At 39.9% G+C, this 20,531-nt stretch overlaps 2 protein-coding genes and 1 long non-coding RNA gene across 16 annotated transcripts; 2 read left to right on the top strand and 1 right to left on the bottom strand.

The window, feature by feature from the left end:
- The first annotated feature begins 73 nt into the window (after positions 1-73).
- On the top strand, positions 74-6,056 carry LOC113163797. The gene is made up of 3 exons (XR_003298938.1): positions 74-183; positions 1,673-1,768; positions 4,821-6,056. It is a non-coding gene; the product is annotated as an uncharacterized LOC113163797 (long non-coding RNA).
- rbm17 (RNA binding motif protein 17) lies at positions 3,562-11,783 on the bottom strand. 2 transcript variants are annotated; one of them, XM_026362763.1, is made up of 13 exons: positions 11,671-11,783; positions 11,224-11,371; positions 10,942-11,058; positions 10,652-10,818; positions 10,284-10,396; positions 10,037-10,087; positions 9,298-9,436; positions 8,840-8,991; positions 8,112-8,162; positions 6,541-6,617; positions 6,239-6,337; positions 6,063-6,135; positions 3,562-3,864 (listed from the first exon to the last, which is right to left on the bottom strand). In XM_026362763.1, the coding sequence occupies exons 2-13, from the start codon at positions 11,344-11,346 to the stop codon at positions 3,761-3,763; spliced, it is 1,266 nt and encodes a 421-aa protein (XP_026218548.1). In that variant the 5' UTR covers positions 11,347-11,371; positions 11,671-11,783; the 3' UTR covers positions 3,562-3,760. The 2 variants fall into 2 exon arrangements, with proteins under 2 accessions (XP_026218548.1, XP_026218549.1); XM_026362764.1 differs by lacking the exon at positions 11,671-11,783 and adding an exon at positions 11,493-11,652.
- On the top strand, positions 10,333-20,515 carry LOC113163795 (interleukin-15 receptor subunit alpha). 13 transcript variants are annotated; one of them, XM_026362765.1, is made up of 13 exons: positions 10,333-10,417; positions 12,565-12,799; positions 13,381-13,578; positions 14,605-14,652; positions 14,893-14,943; positions 15,457-15,501; positions 15,754-15,810; positions 16,467-16,514; positions 16,755-16,811; positions 18,024-18,149; positions 18,579-18,689; positions 18,834-18,945; positions 19,045-20,515. In XM_026362765.1, the coding sequence occupies exons 2-13, from the start codon at positions 12,721-12,723 to the stop codon at positions 19,115-19,117; spliced, it is 1,005 nt and encodes a 334-aa protein (XP_026218550.1). In that variant the 5' UTR covers positions 10,333-10,417; positions 12,565-12,720; the 3' UTR covers positions 19,118-20,515. The 13 variants fall into 13 exon arrangements, with proteins under 13 accessions (XP_026218550.1, XP_026218554.1, XP_026218556.1 ...); XM_026362766.1 differs by lacking the exon at positions 10,333-10,417 and having other exon boundaries at positions 12,382-12,799; positions 18,027-18,149; XM_026362769.1 differs by lacking the exons at positions 10,333-10,417; positions 15,754-15,810 and having other exon boundaries at positions 12,378-12,799.
- The last annotated feature ends 16 nt before the right edge of the window (positions 20,516-20,531 follow it).

A 20,531-nucleotide genomic window follows, 5' to 3' on the forward strand; every position in this document is an offset into this window, starting at 1 on the left:
GTCTAATGTAAAATTGCATCTGTAAGAAATGTCCTGCTTGTAACTGATTTTTTTTTCTTCTACCTCAGCCTGGATCGTCTGGATGCCTCTGCATCAAACCCTGCAGGAGACGTGCGGATCCTCACATCACCTCTCTCCCCGGGCTTCCTCACACCGCCGGGCTGCCCCACTGAGTCATAACGGGTATAATTATACTCAGAGTGATGTGGCATCGACATTACAAAACCAATCAACAAATTTAAGCACACTTTAGACCTTTGCAGGGAATGTGGGAGAACCAGACTTCCTTGATAAATACAATTAAAAAAAAAAAACAGCTCATCACTTCCTTCTAAATATATCCCAGTGTTTGTTTGATCTTTTGTGTTTGTGTAGAGTCCTATAATGCTACCTTTAACAAACAGTTTATAGGGTGTGGCCTATTAAAAAATAGTATTTATGTTCATTTTTTAAAATAATTAATTTAAGTTCACTTTTCCACTTTGCAAAACAGTTCAAATTTAAGATATCAAAGGTTAAAGGCTTTCCAACAGAATCCTCAGTGACGCTCCTTCCTGATTTATTTATTTATTTATGACCTCCCTCTGTTTGCACTCACAGTTCATTGTTCTGGGGAGTCCTCCTCTCTCTTTCCTTATTCAACTTATTCACTTTCCCAGTATACTATTTTAAAAATCCTTATATTGGCCATAAAGAAAATATTTAATGTTGTAGTTAAGAAGAATGAAGCAACTGCAGTGGTTCCCAGTTCTCAACTTTTTGCAGTGTACTGAAATTCCTCTGTTACCTCAGTTTGGACTTGAACTCTCTCCAACCTTTTCCCAAAGACATGATTCTTCATGTCAGCCATGCCGGTCTCCTGTTTGTTTAATGTCATTAATCCAAATGAGACACAGTTTCCAGTTAATCACCACACCAAAGGGCAGCTGTAAGACAAAGGAGAACATTGGCAGACCATGGGTAAACACTGAGCGACACTGTAGCTGTAATGATATTCTTAAAGAAAAGAAGGAATAGGACGTGTCACACAATGAAGTGTGTTCGGCTGGAAAAACCGTGGTTGTGAAACCAAATGTTATATTTTCTTGTCTGTCCTGATAGCGAAACACTTTTAAAAGTTCATAGATAAAGTTTCCAGGACCGCAGCCGATTATCACTTTGTAACTCAGAGTGACATTTCTCTGTAACATTGTTTTACTGCAGCAACTGCTGAGAGTTTTACTGTGATTTCAATGGTGTTTTGTCTCAGGAGAAGGAGCTGCTTGTTACTCTTAGAGCAATTTTCCCTAAAAATAGACATTAATCCAAACGGGTCTGTATGGCTAAAAATGTAATTAAGATAATATTTGTGAAGAAAGCACTTAAGGCTCTGGTCTGTAATGAAAGGGACTTTGATTGACGTCTATCTTGCCACATAAGAGAGAAATAAGGTTTAGAACATGTAGAAAACAGAGTAAGAACTAATCTCAGCTGAGAAAAGACAATGTGAAAAACTGATTACAAATCTTCTTCCTGACATAACATTTTTATAATAAACAGTATAAAAGGCCACTGTATATATGATGGAGGTGTGCTACAACATTCAGAGGACTTATAGGGACAACAGTATGGTTTTAGATTTATACAAACCCATTTAAACTTCATTCATATTCATATATCTGTCTCATTCTAGCTCATAATGTTCTCAGCTCAGACATACACATCTGGAGGAGGTAATGTTTGCCCCGAAGACTTTTGGAGGAGCGAGCACTGTGATATGAGGAGCCAGGTGAGATCATTTGTCTGTTCAGTTCAGGTGATGTCACCTGGAGTGGTTTTGCAGGTGAAAGCAGAGAGATATTTTTATCACGGCAAGACAGAGCGAAGCTTAATACCATTCATTGCACGTACTGCCTAAACGAGAAGTACAGGAAGCAGGGTCACAACCGGTAAAGTCACCCTTTGGGTATGATACCAAAGAATCGAAGAGGAGTGAAGAAGCATCAACAACACAATTAAAAAGTTAATAATAAATTTAATTTACTTAATTACGGAAGTCAACCCTTATTGTACGGATCGTCACATTTCCGGATGATGCTGTTGTGCCAGCATTGAGTCTCTTTCTTCAGAACAGGAAGGACATGTTGTAAGGACTGTGATTGAAGGGTCACAGTACAAACAGCAGTATTAGGGTTTTTATTGTACAAAGAAACAAATACATTAGTACTTTATGAGGTACTGGTGCTTTATTATTTTTGTGTTTCTGTTGTGCACCAATATCTGTTTCTACTCCACCACATTTACATCTTATTCTGCTACATATATATTATTTGTATAGCTAATATCTCCTTAAAGTTTTATATAGCATAAAAAAGTAGTTTCCAACTATACCGGCAAAATATATTTAATTCTAGCAGTTCTCTCTCTCTATTGCTCAATGAGAAAACACTTTTGAGTCTGAGGACAAAGAAAGAATTTAATACAACAAAGATACACTTTGGGAAACTTGATTTGACTAACGCCCACAAAATGAGGAAGGTGCACTTCCTACACCAAAACTGTGGTTACTGGACATTCAGTATGGGTTTAAGGAAAAACTGCAGTACCTAAATCAGTTCTATTGTATAAATTGGTAACTGGAGTATTATTCTGAAGACGGAGTTAAAAGAAATGTTAACTTGTGCTTTAAGTGCTCTGATGTAAGGACATGAACACAACCTCTGCACCATTATACACATATATATGAAGCTTAACTATATTATATTATATGTTTGTACGTTTGCTTCTTTAATGAAAAAGTAATGTTGGTTTAAAATGTTGGAAATGCATTTAAATGGGTGTTTCCAGAAAGATTAAAAGCATAGGACCAAAACATCACCACAGAATAAGGTATGTTGTTACCTCCTTATCAGGACACATTCAATCAATTTGTTTCCACAGATATACTTGTACATCTACTTGAGCAGGATATTTTAGTCTTTCCACAGCTGATCAAATGCACTATGGTCCTTGAACTTTTCTCTTTAGCGCTTATTTCCTTGACCTTTGACCTCCTGCAGTATGAATGACAGTACCCATCTTTGAAATGGGTCTCTCTTCTAGTCAGCCAACCCGTTTCTCTGATCTGAATTAAACCTGCTCCAGTGGGACCCCTCCTGACATTTCTCGTTGGACCCTCCAGGGTCCTTTTGGTGCACTTACATAAGTTCTCAATGAGGCTGGGTGTTCAGCGTCCCAGCCCCCTTCCCATAATCCATCAGGGCTAAGTTAAGACTACGAGGCCCTGGGGAAGTGTCACCACCACTGTGGAACCTGTTACGAAAGAAACTAGGCTTCCTAGATACTATGAGCTGATGTACAACAGGATGTGAGCAGGCTTCAAGTTTTCTTGATAAATTTAATAGGAAGTGGTTCAACTAAATCTTCATGAAATGTCAAAGAGAATGATGAAAAAGTTTAAAAATAAATGTATCTGCGTTGACATATCTAGGCTCATTTCTCATACCAAGAATAATAAACAGAAAAATAATAGTGTTTCAAACACTCACATGAACACATTAGCAAAGAAACCAGTGAACTCAACATAGTTTATGACCTTTATTTTGAAATAAAGGTATTTATCATCACAGGGAAAAAAAAAAAAATACAACATGGACTTGTCAGCGACACTACAGTCAGACACTGTTCTGTTCAGGAAGTATAAAAAGGTTTATGTACAAGTGGGTAGATCATGTGTGTTCATAGTGTCTCTGTTGGTGTTCATCGAGCTGCAGGGGAGACGTCAGACCTGCTCGCCGAGGTCCAGGATCCGAAACTTGTCTAGATTGTAGAAGCAGGCTTTGACGACTCTCCCGCCAAAATAACGTCCATTCAGATCCACCACAGCTGCAGAGGAGATAGACAGTTGAGTTCAGACAGAGATAAACCTTTTGACAACAGGATTAGTACTGCCATATTGAAGAAAAGGTGTGACAAAGTATTCTGTAGTCTGTCCGCAGCAGCTGGAGGTTGGACATGAGAGGATACCTTGACGCAGATGGCGCTGCTGTTACCTAAGGATACGTGTCGGCAAACAAGTATATCTCCAGCCGTAACAGTCTTTGTTAGAGGACAGGACTACATTGCTCTGTATCTCTTCCCAGATGGATTGGCAAATAGACTGTGTCCTGGGTGGGCTGAGTCAAGGTACCAGCTGTGGGGGGTTGTTTGGCCTCTCATGTGCTTTGCACAACAGGTGTCAAGGGGCCATGACAGTTCTTTTGTTATATAGGCTGAGAGGATCTTGATTTGTTCACACCCATCACCCTTTCTCCATTTGTTTGTGTGGTGGATCTCCTGTAGTCCACAATCAGTGTGTTTACATGTGTTTCAATAGCACAGTTACAATTGGCTTTCTGCCAGTGAGCTGATTTCTTAACTGTCTGCTAAACAAGAAATCTGTAACCAGAACAGAGATTAGGGAAAATCCCATTTCCCCAGGTAGTTTTGCCTGAAGAACACCAATATCTCTGCCATAACGAGGTTTCTAATCAGCTGACAACAGACAGAAAAAGGGGAGTGGCTGGATAAAAGAACAGATCATTATATGGAACAATAATTTCTATTTAAAATGCGCCCACCTTAAATCCAACTAAGTCAGGTTAGAACTGTGAAAGTGTAAATATTTATTTCCAACATAGAACATTTGAGTATTTGTTAGATTTTGTGTTGTGAACAAAGGAGAAATACAAACAAAAATCTGGGCTTTTCAAATTAAGTCAAAAGTAGAGGAGAAATCCAACTAGTAATCTGCTGCATACAGTACATGTATATGAGGATATACTGTGTTTTGTGTTTTCCAGGACCAGACTGCTGCCTGTATGCCACCCAACCACGATACCAAAACTATCTCACTGAGAGCACTGGGCCATGTCGACGTGACGGTGAGTGTATCTATCGATGCAGAAAAAACATTTTTAGATTCCATCTAGTCAGATTTCCATGACTCTATGATTACTTAATCCTTCATGCTCGGCTTAAGAAATGCTGACGCGTACGTTTTGCCTTCACCAATCTTCTCATCTGTTGAGAATCAAAACAACGTGGGGGCATCAAAGGCCAAGAAAGCAACAGAGGCAAACTGTCCTGCTTTAGCTCTTGAAACATTCAGGGAAAGCGGATGAAGATGACATCAATATAGTTTCCTAGGATTGTTGGCTGTTTACACCTGCACATTCAGTAAATACTGTCCTGTAGCAGCAAGTTCATACACACGCCAAGGTAACCTGCATTTAAAAAGGACAACTGCAACACGTTGTTCCCACTGTCCTGACCTCAGCAAGACTATTTCCCTATTCTGAACAATTTCAAGCTATTTACAAACAGCTCATCAAACGGATGAAGAGCAAAAAAAGACTTAGCCATCAGCATTACAGGAAACTATTTCAATCAAGGTCAAGATTCAAAGAAAAATGAGCTCAAATGAGCATTAACTTAGACTTTGATCCAGCCAACACCCTCCTCATTCTTGACAGGGTCGTGACCTCTGACCTTGCTAAAGAAGGAAGGCAAACGAGAAACTTAGCAGTAAAATGTGTGATCATCTGCATAGAAACGGACCGTACATTATGACACTTCCTTACGAACAGCGCTGTGTATCGTTCTTTGAGCGTCTGCCCTGCTTTTTGAGAGTTATGATGTAAGCGTGGCCCAGTGCCGCGGGGGTGGGGGGGCGGCTGGGTTGCTGGGCCACAAATGATGTAACACCGCAGGGAGTCGAGTCTCACCTTGTTTCTGATCTGGGCCAACCCATTTAGAATGGGACACACTCTCACCCACATTATTAGAGCAGTTATACAATGGTGGGGAGAAAGTGATTCAATTATATCAAGTTGATCTCCTACCAAGAAACGACTGCCATGTCTAATGCAAAAAAATCTAAATGACTCAGTGAATGCAGACATGTGTTGTCAGTGACAACATGTGTCACAGATTGTGTTTTGTGAGCTTCCTGGAGCGCTGACCCATTTTGAGGCAACATGACCTCATGCAGGTGTTTTTGTAGAGACAAATATGCTGAATTGTAAAGATTCAAGTGTTCTAACCTTTGATGGCTGACTCCACCCTTTCAAACTCCAGAAATATCCTGACAGCTTCGTCGTCTGGGACATCTGCGATCTGAGAAGCAGAATGTGCTTTTGTGTTTGTCTTGTTTGATCACTTCATGAATGACTTTATGACTCATTTAATCTAGTCCCATTCCTTCATCCAGGTCTCTCACCTCAAAAATGACACATTTCACCACTTTGCCGTATTTCTCGCACTCTTCTTTCGTCTCTCCCTCCAGGTCTTCATCCACCTCTCCTCGGCCCACCATATTCTACAAAACACACACAGAAATATAGGACCCACTTTCATTGGACTACAGGCAATAATGAGATCTAGGGCCTCGTATACAGTTTTATAAAGCTGAGGTTTTCTCATTCACAATTGCATCACACGCTACTACTGACTTTAAACATATTTTCACCATTATTCTGCGTGTTAACAATGTGAATATACCATTTGCACACACAGACGTACCCTTAACAGGACCACTTTGGTGGGGTTCTTGAGGATCTCTGTGAGTGGATTTGTCTCCGTCTTCTTGCCCGGGTCAGCTGGTTGGGTTGAAAAAAAAAAAAACAACTAACTAAAGGTCACACTGTTTTCATCTTTCTCTCTTCACATGATTATCAACAGGCAGTGGGATAAGTTGGATGGAGCAACTCAAGGAGTGTAACAACAGTTTTTATCATTACTGTATTGCTGTCACAATGCATCTGACAAATGAAACAATTCAGCACGTTCTAATCAAATTCTATTGAAAAATACAGCTCTGTGGTTGTTGAGCGATATCTACTTGCCCAGTTGACACTGCTGGCTGTTCTCAGTCTACTTTAAATTACAGTTTTTTTTCCTCAGTTGTACAGTACATGCTACTGAGAAGAGAAAAAAAAAAAAAAACTCAAATATGTCACAAGTGCAGCACCATTGTTAACATTCTAGGATATCTGAAGCAGGAGAATGTCTTGCTCAAAAGAACACTGAAATATACCCATACAGTGTATAAAGCTTAAACTGAAAAGGAGAGGATTAATTGTTCATTAGAAAAATTCTAATTTGAATAATCAGATGTGTAGGCCTAATTGATTCAACATTTTAGTAATTTCTCAAACTGAAATTCTAAACATTTTTACAGCTTCTAAAATGAGAGACTTTGCGATATGTCTTTAGTTATATATCACTGTAATTTAAAAATGTAAGACTAACTGATCCATAACTAACTGTTCTGCAATAAATCCTCCTTAACTAAGGTGATGATGTTAAGTTTTTTGTCCAAACAGAGGATTTATGGAAAGACTGTGGCATTCCATCAGTATAAGTAAGTATCCTGGCCTCCAGGGGCAGAATATCCAAGTGTGGCAATAATTCAATGTAAACTTACACTGATAGAAGTACTTAGAGATACCTCACTTTGAAGTTGCATCTGCTAAATGATTAAATGCGAATGTAAATGTTGAGTACTGTAAAGTAGGAAGCCTGACACCTAGTGGCCACAAGAAAACACTATTCAGAAAGATGTAAAGATAAGTTAATTATTCCTTTATTCCTCTTTTTTTATTAATTATTATTTTATTTGACCATTCTCTACCGTTAGAATATTAAGGATACAAATAGGTTAGAAAATCAGAAAACAAAGCAAAACCTGGATTATTTAAAAAGCAGGCAAGTGTGATTCAGAAGCAGAGCTTTTGGAATAGGATTCACAGCTCAGTTTAGGCTGACCAAAAAAAGAAACATCTTGCAATATGCAAAGTCCCTTTATATGATCAACAATGACTGCTAAAATGCCAAAGGAAACTAAGCTGAAACCAAAACAAAAGCCAAAATTGTATAATTAGTGTAGGCTACAAAGCGTACTATTATAACTAGCGGAATAACGTGAAAAACAAGTCACTCACTGCCATGTGATGTCTTAATGCACAATTCAATAAACATGCATGACAATAGATAAACACATACATGGATAAACAACATGCAAACATGCACTAGAATAAATAAGCCAAACAGTACATTCTGCATATGCGAGAGAAAATGGGAATGAGGCCAACCTGCAGAGCCTCCGACTGAAGCCTCAAGACCCCCTGATTGGCTGGACCCTGCTGCTTAGTCACACACAGAAACACACACATGTAGACAAAATGGAAAAAGTAAAAAAATGGGCACACAAGGTGACACTGAAGTAAAACTGAAGCTGAAAATGTCACTACTGACTTGTCACTCTGTCACAGGTGTAGCGCAAGAATACACATGAGGACCAAACACTGTGGCAACTTAAAACTTATGCAAGACTGAGATGAAATGTAACTAGAAGAATAAGACACTTTTTATTGGCAACTGACGGGTAAAAATAACTTGAAAGCAAGCAAAGTGAAGAGGTGAAGAAATGAACTAAAACAAGAGAGTGGCATTTTAATCATCATAAAACATGAACTGCTCTATATCTAAGTTACAAAAACAGACAAATGTGACTTTCCACAAACAAACAGCTCCTGTAGCTGTGGATCAGACCATCATAACGTTCAGGAGCAATTTTAGACTATTCTTCTTTCTGCTCAGACATATTGTTATTGTGTCTGGTGTGAAAACAGTAATTTTTATAAACCAAAATAGCTCTAATTGACACATCTAACCTGGTTTTATTGTCTAGACTCTAGATATTTATACCTAAATTATGGTCCAAAGTATTTATGTACTTTTTCTTGCCACTATCAATAAGGAGATCCGTAGTAGAAAAAGAACTACAATAAATAAATAAAATAAATAAAATGCTACTTACGCTTTTCTGCAGCGTCTCCTACAATGATCTTTCCACCTCTTTTGCTGGTCTTCTCGACAGACAGCGCTGTACTGAGACCCTGCTCGTGCTTGCCCAGGCCCTGCCCTTCTTTAAAGCCGTACTTCTGCATGATCTTATGGGCCACTGTACCCCTGTGAGAGCAGACAGGGAGTCGATTTTCTGTTATTTCAAGGCTGTTTGCCACCACTGTAATTTACTCCTTATTAAAGGTTGCATGGAAATCATCTGCTGTGGATTTACACATACTATGTACAGCTGACAAGTCCATATTAATTGTAAAGTGTCATAACTTGATATATAGTGAAAAAAAATAGTGAAAGGAAAAGATACAAATATGCAGGGGTGTGTGTGTGTGTGTGTGTGTGTGTGTGTGTGTGTGTGTGTGTGTGTGTGTGTGTGTGTGTGTGTGTGTGTGTGTGTGTGTGTGATTCACCCACCCCATGTTGGCAAGGAAAGAGCTAGTTGGTCCAGGTGGTGAACGTGGCCGGTCTGAGTCCTCATACATAGGAGGCGGGATGGCGGCTTTAGCACCTCTGGCAGGACGACCTTCATCCTCATAGGAAAATGAAGAGGATCCTACAAATAGAGAAAAATACAACCCCTGCTGACATGTGCGTAGCACTATACTATGGAACCCAATTAAGATATCCAGTTAAAATCTCAGTTCTAGGTCATTTCTGTTTTCATCAGGTTACATAAAATGCATATTTGGTTCAGCCTCTGAAGATATAAGCTCTGAGACAAACTTGAACTATAGATGATAATCAAGCAAACACCAACTCTCTCTTCTTCCATCAACAATAACCAAAATCTGAATGATGTTTCAATTGAGTAACACCATTATTACTTTACAGAGAAATTCACTGTGGCCATTTATTTAAATTTTAAATGGAGGCTGGTAGTTTAAATGATCACTGTTGTTTCTCTCACAGATCCAAATGGTTTGAAAGAAAAACCTGCTGAGAGAATTGTACTGACACCAGCTACAGGGCTCATGAAGCTCAGTGAGAATATAAAAGAAAATTCAACCAAACCTCCACTAAAAAAAATCCAGGTACATAGGACACCTTTTTAATGATTTAACAAAATTCCAACACAGTTTATCTCCTGTTGTCCGTGTTGTTTGGTAATTTTCTTTTCTTACAAAATTCTGTTTAATCAGAACATCAGACTTACCATCTCGGTCCACAAGTGATGAAGGAGGAGCAATGGCTGCTCCACCCATACCTGAGAAAGAGAAAGGAGGACTTAAATTCATTTTCATTAAGGTACACTTTGATTTATAGATGTTGGTATCTTGAAAAGAGTAGTTTTGTCTTTGAGATTTAAGACTTATTTTACTAACAATACAGGTACATACTATTATCGTTCCTACATATGTATTAATAGCTATAACCTTAAGCCAATATTGAGAAATACTCACTTCGTTTCCTTCTCTCCTTCTCATACTCCTCCTCCTCATCTGAGTCGCCCTCTGCTGCTGGGAAACGAGAGAAACCACTCGGAGCGCCACCATCGTGTCTGTCTTTCCTCATCCTGCAAAACACCAAGTTCCAGGTTAATACAGGAGTGCTGTGTTTCTTCACTTTCTTACAAATTACTATTACGTGATGATAATAACCCAACCGTAGATTCATTATGATAAACAATTTATGATTCTTTATGTGAATCAATAGATACCTTCCTGTATTTAATCTGAACAATGTTGTCACATGCACCTCATACACTATATTCTATTGTGTTTAATCCTTGCATGTGTTTTATGGGCAGACTAAACATGCATGGCAATACTTTTCTCTCTCCTCGATCTCCTTCTGCCGCTCCTGCTCTCTCTGCCTCTGTCGCTCTTCTCTGTGTCGCTTCATCACCTTCTCGTAGTCATTAGGAAACATTGGGTCATACTCGTCTGCGAGTGGTATCAGGACATCACCAGACGAGAAACCACTGGGTACTGCATCCTGAAGCAGCCACAAACAAGATATCCAATAAATGCGAAGGAGATGGACATAAGCATGCACTAATCATTTAAAATACATTTTAAAAAAAAAACACTTATGACCCGTTCACTGTATAAAACTGACCTTCAGTCCAGCAGCAGCATGTGGAGGAGTATCTGTGATTTGTCGCTCATCACTGGAGCCTCCTCTCTTTAGATCAATGACAGGAGCCAAGACAGTGCCTTGCTTCATCCGTTGGGTCTACACACACACACACACACACACACACACACATAGACAAACGCACAAGCATTGAATATACACTTTCTGGTTGTGTATTAACTCAGATACTGCAAAACCAAAAGCCTCAACCTAATCTAACACGGGTAGAAAACTCTTTGTGAAGGGGGTGGGCACAAGTCGTACCTTTGCCTGGGTCAGCGCAGCCTTCTTCACCTTCAGCTGGGACTGCAGCAGCTTGAAGTTCTTAGACCATCCTTCGGTCTTGGTGTCATTTGCAGCCACACCGAGGTCATCATACAGCGACATTGCTGCCGATCAGCGCTTCTGTTACCTACAAGCAGAAACAGACTAATTCAATCTATGCTACGTCAGAAGCATCGTTCTGCAGTACTCACAGAAAGTAAGATTTGCAGAAGTGGTTAATTATTTATTTAATAAATTCATCACATCACCACTTGAATTGAAGTAGTTAGCATAAGATCCAGCAGGCCTGAATAAACCGGCTAACTAACAGCTAACATAAGTGAAAGCTAACTGAGCTACTTAGCCATACCACCACTTAACGTTAGCTAGCACATATCGGAAAATTTTCACGCAAATTCAATTTATTTAAACTGGTTTTCAACCTACCACTAGTGAAAAAAAACGCCTACAACATAACGAGCTTTAACTGCACATTTGATAAAACTACTAGCTAGTCCTCGCCGGACGTGACGGAAACGACACAACAACAAACCTAAGCGCGACAGTCGACGACGTTTTGCCTTCATCTCTCGCTCCTGCGCCACCCAGCGGCCGGATGACTCAATCGCCATCAGCTGTACACGCTGTTATCACTCTAGTCCCCCTTTAAGTGTCACTGTCCGGCCGATTAAGGTGTTTAACCTTCTCCACCAGGTTCTCTATTACTAATTCTAAATTGTGGTAAACAAAACTTTAATATAGTTACATTTTAAAGGTCTAGTTTCTTAATATGCTTTGGGCTGTAATTCGGATGTGGATGACAGTCAAAGACCCTAAACCACCTATTCTACATGCATTAGGAGTTAAAAAGAGGAAGCGAGAGCAGAAGTCGTGTAATTAAGTCTGGTCAAACAGCATAATCATAGCTGTGAAATGACAGAGAATTTCCCCAAGGAGCTTAAGAAAGTAATAATAATTATAATATTTTGGAACTATTATTATGACTCATGTTGGACCACAGTTTCAGTCTTTATGAAGGAGTTATGTCACTGCAGGAAGTTGTGTAAAATGTGAGATGAGGAACTCAGAAGATTTATCAAAAATAACCTCTTCAGATGAAAGTAAACTCAAATTTTAAAATAGATTTTTTTTTTCCCTCTGAGACGCAGCTGGACTCGAACCGGTGAACATCCAAGCACCGGACAACTTGCGCACTCCAAGGAGGCGCTCGACGCGCTTTTTATTTCCGACGCACAGGGAATCTCTGCGCTTGCCAGAGCGGGAGAGGGCAGTAAATGATGTTTGCCTTTCATGCGTGAACTTTCATTGATGTCTTCTTAGCGTGTGATCGTCGTCGAACAGGCGTGGCGCGAATGAAAAGTGAAAGTAAAGGGTAGGAGCAGCTGCTGTAGTGGACGGACGCCTCGCAGTGAGAATGGTCTTCACGGGTCGGATCCTGCTCCATGACCATGTTTTAAGCCCTCTCCGAGCTGTCAGATGGATCTGGGGTCGCTCTACGTCTCTGTGTCCGTTATAATGGCGTGTCTGCTCGGAGCGGCGCGCACCTCTCCAAACGGTAAGAGCCCAGCGAGGCGCAGCTCCTGGTAACAGCGCAGAGGAACAAGACGTTTTGTTCCGATTTTACAGATTTATTTATTGGAAGAGGCTAAGTCAATATTGTTTTTATCCTCTGCATCACACCACAACCTTAGGAATTAAATTGTCACTGTAATTAGGCTAAACTGTGATTAGACGATGACTCATTAGTCAATAATAATAATAATAATAATGATAATAATAATAATGATAATAATAATGATAATAATAAGAGTCTTTATCCCAACTCAACGCTGATAGTTAACAATCTGAAATCAGACTGTCTGACACTACATTTTCAGATTCAGTTCTGCTCCAGTTTTCTGTTCCCCTGTGTTAATGTGTTACCAATTGATTTGTGCAGGCACTAGCTGTACATTGTAGAGTTACAGTAAAAGCAGGATGTATAGATTCCACATCATGTGCAATGTTTCCTAAACTAATAATCTGCCAATGTCTCAGCTGTCACATATTATCAGATAAGAAATCATTCTTCACTTCTGCATTCATTCTGCTGTGTTGTCATGTGTTTTTCTTTCTCTCTTCTTCTTCCTCATACAGACAACAACAAATGTTGTCCAAAAATCGCAGGACGCGACCTCACTAAAGATCCACCAGAGGACTGTTTCAAAGTAGATGGTCGCTTTCGTTACGCTTGTAAAGAAGGATTCGTGAGGAAAGCGGGAACCTCTGATCTGATCAAATGCAGTGAAAGTAACGGCAGTTTAAGATGGACCAGTGCCTCCCTCCAGTGTATACGTAAGATTTCTATGTTCCTTACATTAAAAAGCTTGGTAATAAGAAGCTTCCATCTTTGTAGAGAAGGTGGCTCCCTGACTGAAGCAGTGCCACAAAACATGGGGACTGATCCACAGGGTGAAGGTAATAACACAGACACTAGGGCGTAGGATCATCTTCCCTTCTGATAACTTGTTCCTTAGTTAGCAATGCTGCTTTATCTCTTACAGGGTTTCCTGTAAGAGACAGAGCAGTTCGCTACCTCACTCAAACTAGTGAAACCGGTGTGCAGGCCAAAAGGAAACAAAGCAGCACCTGCAGCACATGCAGTAGAAAACTAATCCTTTGTAGCTGAAGCTGAAGTTGCACTTTCGCCTCATAACAGGATTCCAGATACTGTGAATGCCACCATCTAGTAGGAGTTTCATAACTCCAACTACATTAGAAAGGAGGGAGCAATTACAGAGGTGTTGGATCGCTCACATTCTTGGCAGCGTCTTAAGTGTAGAAGTCATCGCCTCCAGGGGCTTAAATGTGGCCTAAATAGCAGTGAGAGACAATCACCTGGGTGGGGACAGGGATTGTTCTGACTATGTGGCAAACAACCAGTAATCAGTGTTGGAAGGCAAACTGGTTCCCAGCTATACACACTGTGATACGTCACCTGAGCCTAGTGGGTCAGTCCCTCTTCATGTCAGCATCTCTGAAACTCTCTTCCAGAAATCCACATGCCCAATATATTAATATGGGTGCTGTTAAGTCACAGTACAGCTTTAATTAGATGCACTTGACCATTTCTGGAAGATGTTTACATCCTGAGCTACAGGTCTGTTGAGAGCATTGTGTTTGCAAATGACTAATTTTATTATAGAAAGTCAGTGTTCTGTGCAGACAAGAGATGCAGGCGTGCATCAGTTAAAAGATACTTATGAGTTGCATCATGGAAAGTGTAGGAGCATGGGTTTTTAGAGCTTGACCAATACTTCCCCTGCCTATTTACATCTCATTCTAGCTCAACTGTTTGAACTCTTGTTTATTGTGTTTCAGCTGATCCAAAGAGAACAAAACCCCAACCACCACAGAGCACAGTAACAAGTAAGTGGATCTGATTGTTTAGGAAGAAAATAACCATGATATTCATATGAAACCAGGATACAATAAAACCCACACACTGCTTGTCAGCTAGTTTTATTGCGTACATTCAATCCAAAGTGTGTAGCTGTGGGTGTGTGCAAGCTTCATTTAGATAGTTCTTGTAGAAAGTGAAACAAAACCAAAATTGAATACCAGCCAGAGGTATTTGTTTTTTTTTTCACCTGTTGGTCTGATTTTCAGCGGGTTACAATCATATTCCACCTGACGTCACCAGCATTAGCTCCACAACCAGTGAGTTCTGTATGAACTTGCATGAAAAATACTAACATAATAATAATACATTATAGTACTATTTGAGTTATTATAATAACAATAACCAATAAGTACTAAGGTTGATACTAAAAAAACACTATAGCTGCAGCCGGATTTCACAGACTGGGATTATTATTGAATAGGTTAAGATTTGTCCCAGATTCAAACCCTATCTCAAGCCAATCTCTCCTCCAGAAATCCACATGTCCAATATAGTATGACTATAATTAATGGAGTTTAGAGAGGTGGAGAAAGGGATGGTAGAACACTCTGGATAAAGAGCAGTATATCATCAGCATACAATTTAATACACTCCTTAGTGTTATGTGTAGTAGTAGTGATGTGTATGAACATCCCGGGCTACATGATGGTGAGAGCTTTGCTATGTTTGAGGTATATCTCTTGTAAACTACAAATATATCTTATTTCCAGTTCATAGTTTCAGGTTGCAGAAGACTTAAACTGACTAAACTCTTGTTTACTGTGTTTCAGATGAGCCAAAGACAACAACACAGCTACTTAAGAGCACAGTAACAAGTAAGTATATCTGATTGTTTCAGTGAAAAAGAAAAGAACCATGGTATTTATATGAGATTAGAATATAAAAAAAGCCCAAGTACTGCTTATCATCTAGTTTCATTTTGTACATTCAACTCCAAAGTGTGGATTTGTGTGTGCAAGCAACCTGTGTGTAAGCTTATACTTCATTTAGATACTTAAAGGTAAGCAAAACTAAAATTGAATACGAGCCAGAGGGATTTGTTTCTCACCTGTTGGTCTGATTTTCAGCGGGTTACTCTCATATTCCACCTGACGTCACTACCACCAGCATTAGCTCCACAATCAGTGAGTTCTGTATTTGCATGAATTCAAGCTAATGAAAAACACTCATACTAATCATTATTATTTGAGTTATTATACTAATAATAATAATTACTAACGATAAAACAAAACCCACTACATCTGCAGAAGATTTATCAAAAATAATCTCTTCGGACTAAAGCAAACTAAAATTTCTAAAATAGATTTTTCCCTCTGAGACGCAGCTGGATTTGGATCTGGACACTGTGCAAGATCTCTGAAACTCTCTTCCAGAAATCCACATGCCCAGTATATTACAATGGGTGCTGTTAAGTCACAGTACAGCTTTCTTTAGATGCACTTTATGAGGACTTACACATATACTATCTGTGTATGAAGTTTGATTTTATATAACTTGACCATTTCTGGAAGATGTTTACATGCTGAGCTACAGGTCTGTTGAGAGCATTGTGTTTGCAAATGACAAATTTTATTATAGAAAGTCAGTGTTGTGTGCAGACAAGAGATGAAGGCGTGCATCAGACAAAAGATACTTATGCATCATGGAAAGTGTAGGAGCATGGGTTTTTAGAGCTTGACCATTACTTCCCCTGCCTATTTATATCTCATTCTAGCTCATGGTTCAGTTCAGGTTGCAGAAGACTGGCAAACTGTTTGAACTCTTATTTGTTGTGTTTCAGCTGATCCAAAGAGAACAAAACCCCAACCACCACAGAGCACAGTCACAAGTAAGTGGATCTGATTGTTAAGGAGGAAAACAACCATGATATTCATATGAGATTAGGATACAGTAAAGCCCACACACAGCTTGTCAGCTGGTTTTATTGGATACATTCAATCCAAAGTGTGTAGCTGTGGGTGTGTGCAAGCTTCATTTAGATAGTTTTTGTAGAAAGTGAAACAAAACCAAAATTGAATAGGAGCCAGAGGGAAACATTTTTTATTTCACCTGTTGGTCTGATTTTCAGCGGGTTACTCTCATATTCCACCTGACGTCACTACCACAGGCATTAGCTCCACAATCAGTGAGTTCTGTATTTGCATGAATTCAAGCTAATGAAAAACACTCATACTAATCATTATAATTTAAGTTATTATACTAATAATAACTAATAATAATAATTACTAACGATAAAACAAACAAACAAAAAAAAACACTACATCTGTAGCCATAGTGGTGGTGGTACTGTACTAGTGTAGCAACAGCATCTGTATCATTAGTTCAGGGGGCAGTAGTTGGGTATTGATCCAGATCCAATAGGTTAATATTTGTCTCTGATTCACATTTATACATCCCACCAATATAATTACTTTTCACATTGGCGGACAAGGTTTAGAAGAACTAAATCACTCACATTGCCAGACCCAATGTCAATGATCTGTACTGTAAACATCAAATTTCAGGCCTACACACACACATACACACACAGAGCCACAGTTCTGGTATGTAAACATTGTACAGTTGCGGGTGTGCATGTCATGAGCCCAAAGAGCGCAGCGGCATGAGGATCATCTGGGTGGTTTGAACTCTGAAAATCTGGAAGAATGAGCCGCTGAGCAACCGTCGTGCGGATGAAGTGGAGTTGCATTTTGATCCACCATCCACTTCTTATTATACGTCCGCCGCCTCCGTCCACAGGAAGCATGTTCAGGCCTTCAGGATGCATGTGCCATGCCTGTGCAGACCCGGATTGTTTGCTTCTAAATCTTACACCCTGCATCTTTCAGTACAGCGTTGCAGCATCTTTTAGTGTATGGTTCTAGTTTTGCTGCCCATACGTTACTTGTGGTCAGTTAGTCATCTTCATAACATAATGACCCTAAATCAATTAAGCTGATTTAAAATCTTAAAGTGTACAAAGAACCTGCTGTTGCATTACCATATTTTCTCTTAGCGTAAACAGTAACAGAAGAAGGAAACTAACACAAAACCCTGCATGTTTGTATTAGTGATGTCGCCATGTCACATATGAAAAGATGACTTACATACAGTACTTCTGTATTACACAGTCTCTTGTGAGCTGTCCATTCATGAGTAAAGACATCCACAGACCTGGACACTCCAAATCACAGTATGAGCTTGTTTTCTTCGACCGTACTTTAACAAAACCAGTAGAAGACAGTAGAAGAAGCAGAAGCCTATTAGCAGAGCATAATATTAAAGGTAGATGTAGTTTTGGCAGTAGTGCATGCAGCCATAGGTCTATTAGAAGTAATTCTTTTTTTTTTATCAACAGCAGCTTCCACCAGTCTACAGATGACCCACAGTGCAAGCATCTCTGATTCAGCAATAACTCAAACAAATAGTGCAGAGCCAACCTCATCCAGTCAGCAGTATCAGGATGCACCTGATCCCTCACAGGGTAAACAGCTTTTAATCACACATGCTGTGCTGCTTTCAGTGCGTTGTCAGTAACACACACAACCAACCACACTTGTGGTTTAACGCTCCTGCTGATATAATCGAGTAAGTAAGCGAGAAGATGCGCGGCACGGTTCCCGCAGAATCTGATATCGTGGAACTTAAACCGCCGGGCTGGAGAACATGCATCAGTGCTACGTTACACTTGCAGGACACAGATGTACTGATAGTGAACTTGAGTCGGGGTCAGCGAGTTGATGGGTCCGAGCCTGAGCAGGGATTGATGCCCTGACACTCGACAATGTGTAATTTAGAGCTCAAACTTCGAATGGGACCGGGTTTCTACATGCACCAGAGAGTCATACATGTGTAGAAAAATGATGTTGGTGTCTTTAACCTAGAACAATATCTTATTCGTGCTTTCTTTTAGTCCCAGAAGAAGTGACGAAAGTTCTCACAACAGCCAAAACAGAACATACAGCGTCGGCCTCAACCACCAGTAACTCATCCAACGCTTGGCGCCATGGCACCTCTGACTATGGTAAGCTTCAACAGTCATTGTGCCAAATGTCACACATGACTCAGTGAGTTTCGGAGCTCCTTTACTTTTTCTTTTCCTGCGCTTTGTACTAAAGAGATTGTCTTCGTCCTCTGTGGAGAAAATGACTGAATCTGTATCACGCAGGGCAACAAGACGGGCCGAGCACTTCACAAGCAGACCAAATGGTAGCAGTGGCAATCACCTGCGTTTCGCTGGCGATCATCTGCACTTTAGTCGGCTTCTACTGTTATAGAAGGTAAGCTGCAGGGATATCTTGCTTGAAAATGTATGTTTACAGTGCTCACTTATTTCTTTATTGATTCTAATCCTATCACTATTTTCTTTTATACCTCAGAAGGAGAAATATGGAGGAGGAGGAGGCAGCGGAGAGGCCAGAAGAAAGGGTCCCAATGAATGGTTTACCCTGACTGACTGAGTGACTGACTGACAAACTGGTGTTGTAGTTTCTACTCATACAGTCAGCAAAGGTCCTGGGGATTGTCTCCATACAATGAAGAATGATTTATTATATCCTCCACGCAGGACAAGATGTTGCTTGTGTGTTTCTGTCGCCTCTGCCTGACCCCTCCCCTCCCCCATTCAATGTGCTCTGGAAATTTAGACATCTCACCTTTCCTGGAAGTCTCAACCTGACCTTTAACTGGCCTCGCTGTAAAGACTTGGAGTGAAGAAGTGAAGTAACAGTTTCTAGTGTCATCAGCTGGACGGTGTTCAGGAGCTGAGCATGAACCATCTCACCTCTTTTTAAAGGTGGCACATTATCATGGCTGGATTTATATGGAATTATTTGTTTGCACATTCCTGCAGATAGTCAGGAGACAGATATCAGAACTCCACATCAGGAGCATTATTTTCCACGTCAATGTCCCCCTTGACATGGTGCTTCAACCGGAAAAGCTGTTGCTTCTTTTCTGTCCTTGTTGGATAAATGTGGTGATATCCGGCGCCACAGGAGGAGTCAGGAAGTATTGCAAGATTTTGATCTACTCATAGGAATGGTTGATTCTAAGGAAGATACAGACCAACGCCAGCTCAGTCCTTTGTACAGTGTTGGCTGGTTTAGTAACAGCTACCTGGGGAAATGTTATTCTGTAGTCTGTTAACAGTTGAAGACATGAGCCACATTTGAACAGTTTGTTCACCTCAAGCAAAAGTAAAACCTATTTTGTCACATGTGCAGAGAGGTTAATAGATTTAAAAAGACCAAAAATACCAAACTGGGTTTTTAATACTATCATAATGATCTAACCATCTCCTCTACTGTACTTCACCATATCCTGGACAGACTGAGGCAACAGGTGCGCATTAGTTTTTAATGTCAGCTACGCATGGAAATATTAACATGCACGAATTCAATGGCTGCTGTGATGAAGCCAGCAGTGACTGGGTGAGTGTTAACCACTGATGTAAAAATACTGGCTCTAAAAATACCTTCTTAATTATAGAATATAGAATGACCACAGATAATTAAAAATCCCCCTTGCAAAAGTACGCAGGAAATAACGATCATAGTGTAGGTGTTAGGAGGAAACTCCACCTGCAGATAGAGTTAAAACAGACTTTGAAAGCAGCTGTTTGCATGATTAGATACTGCTAATGACTGAAGAGTATGGACAGTAATGTCAAAATGAAATGGACCCTCACAACCCTCCAGCCCTTATAATAAAATCCTGAAAGCAGCATCCTTTTTGAGTCTGTCTTACCATAATTATTTGTCTCAACCATACAAATATGATGTATGTGAATTATATGTAATCATTATTATATTATTATATGAATCTATTAAAAACTGTTAGCCATTTGCAGAGGTTTTGAAAGCTG

Source organism: Anabas testudineus, chromosome 23 (genome assembly GCF_900324465.2).
Source record: "Anabas testudineus chromosome 23, fAnaTes1.2, whole genome shotgun sequence".
Classification (NCBI taxonomy): domain Eukaryota; kingdom Metazoa; phylum Chordata; class Actinopteri; order Anabantiformes; family Anabantidae; genus Anabas; species Anabas testudineus.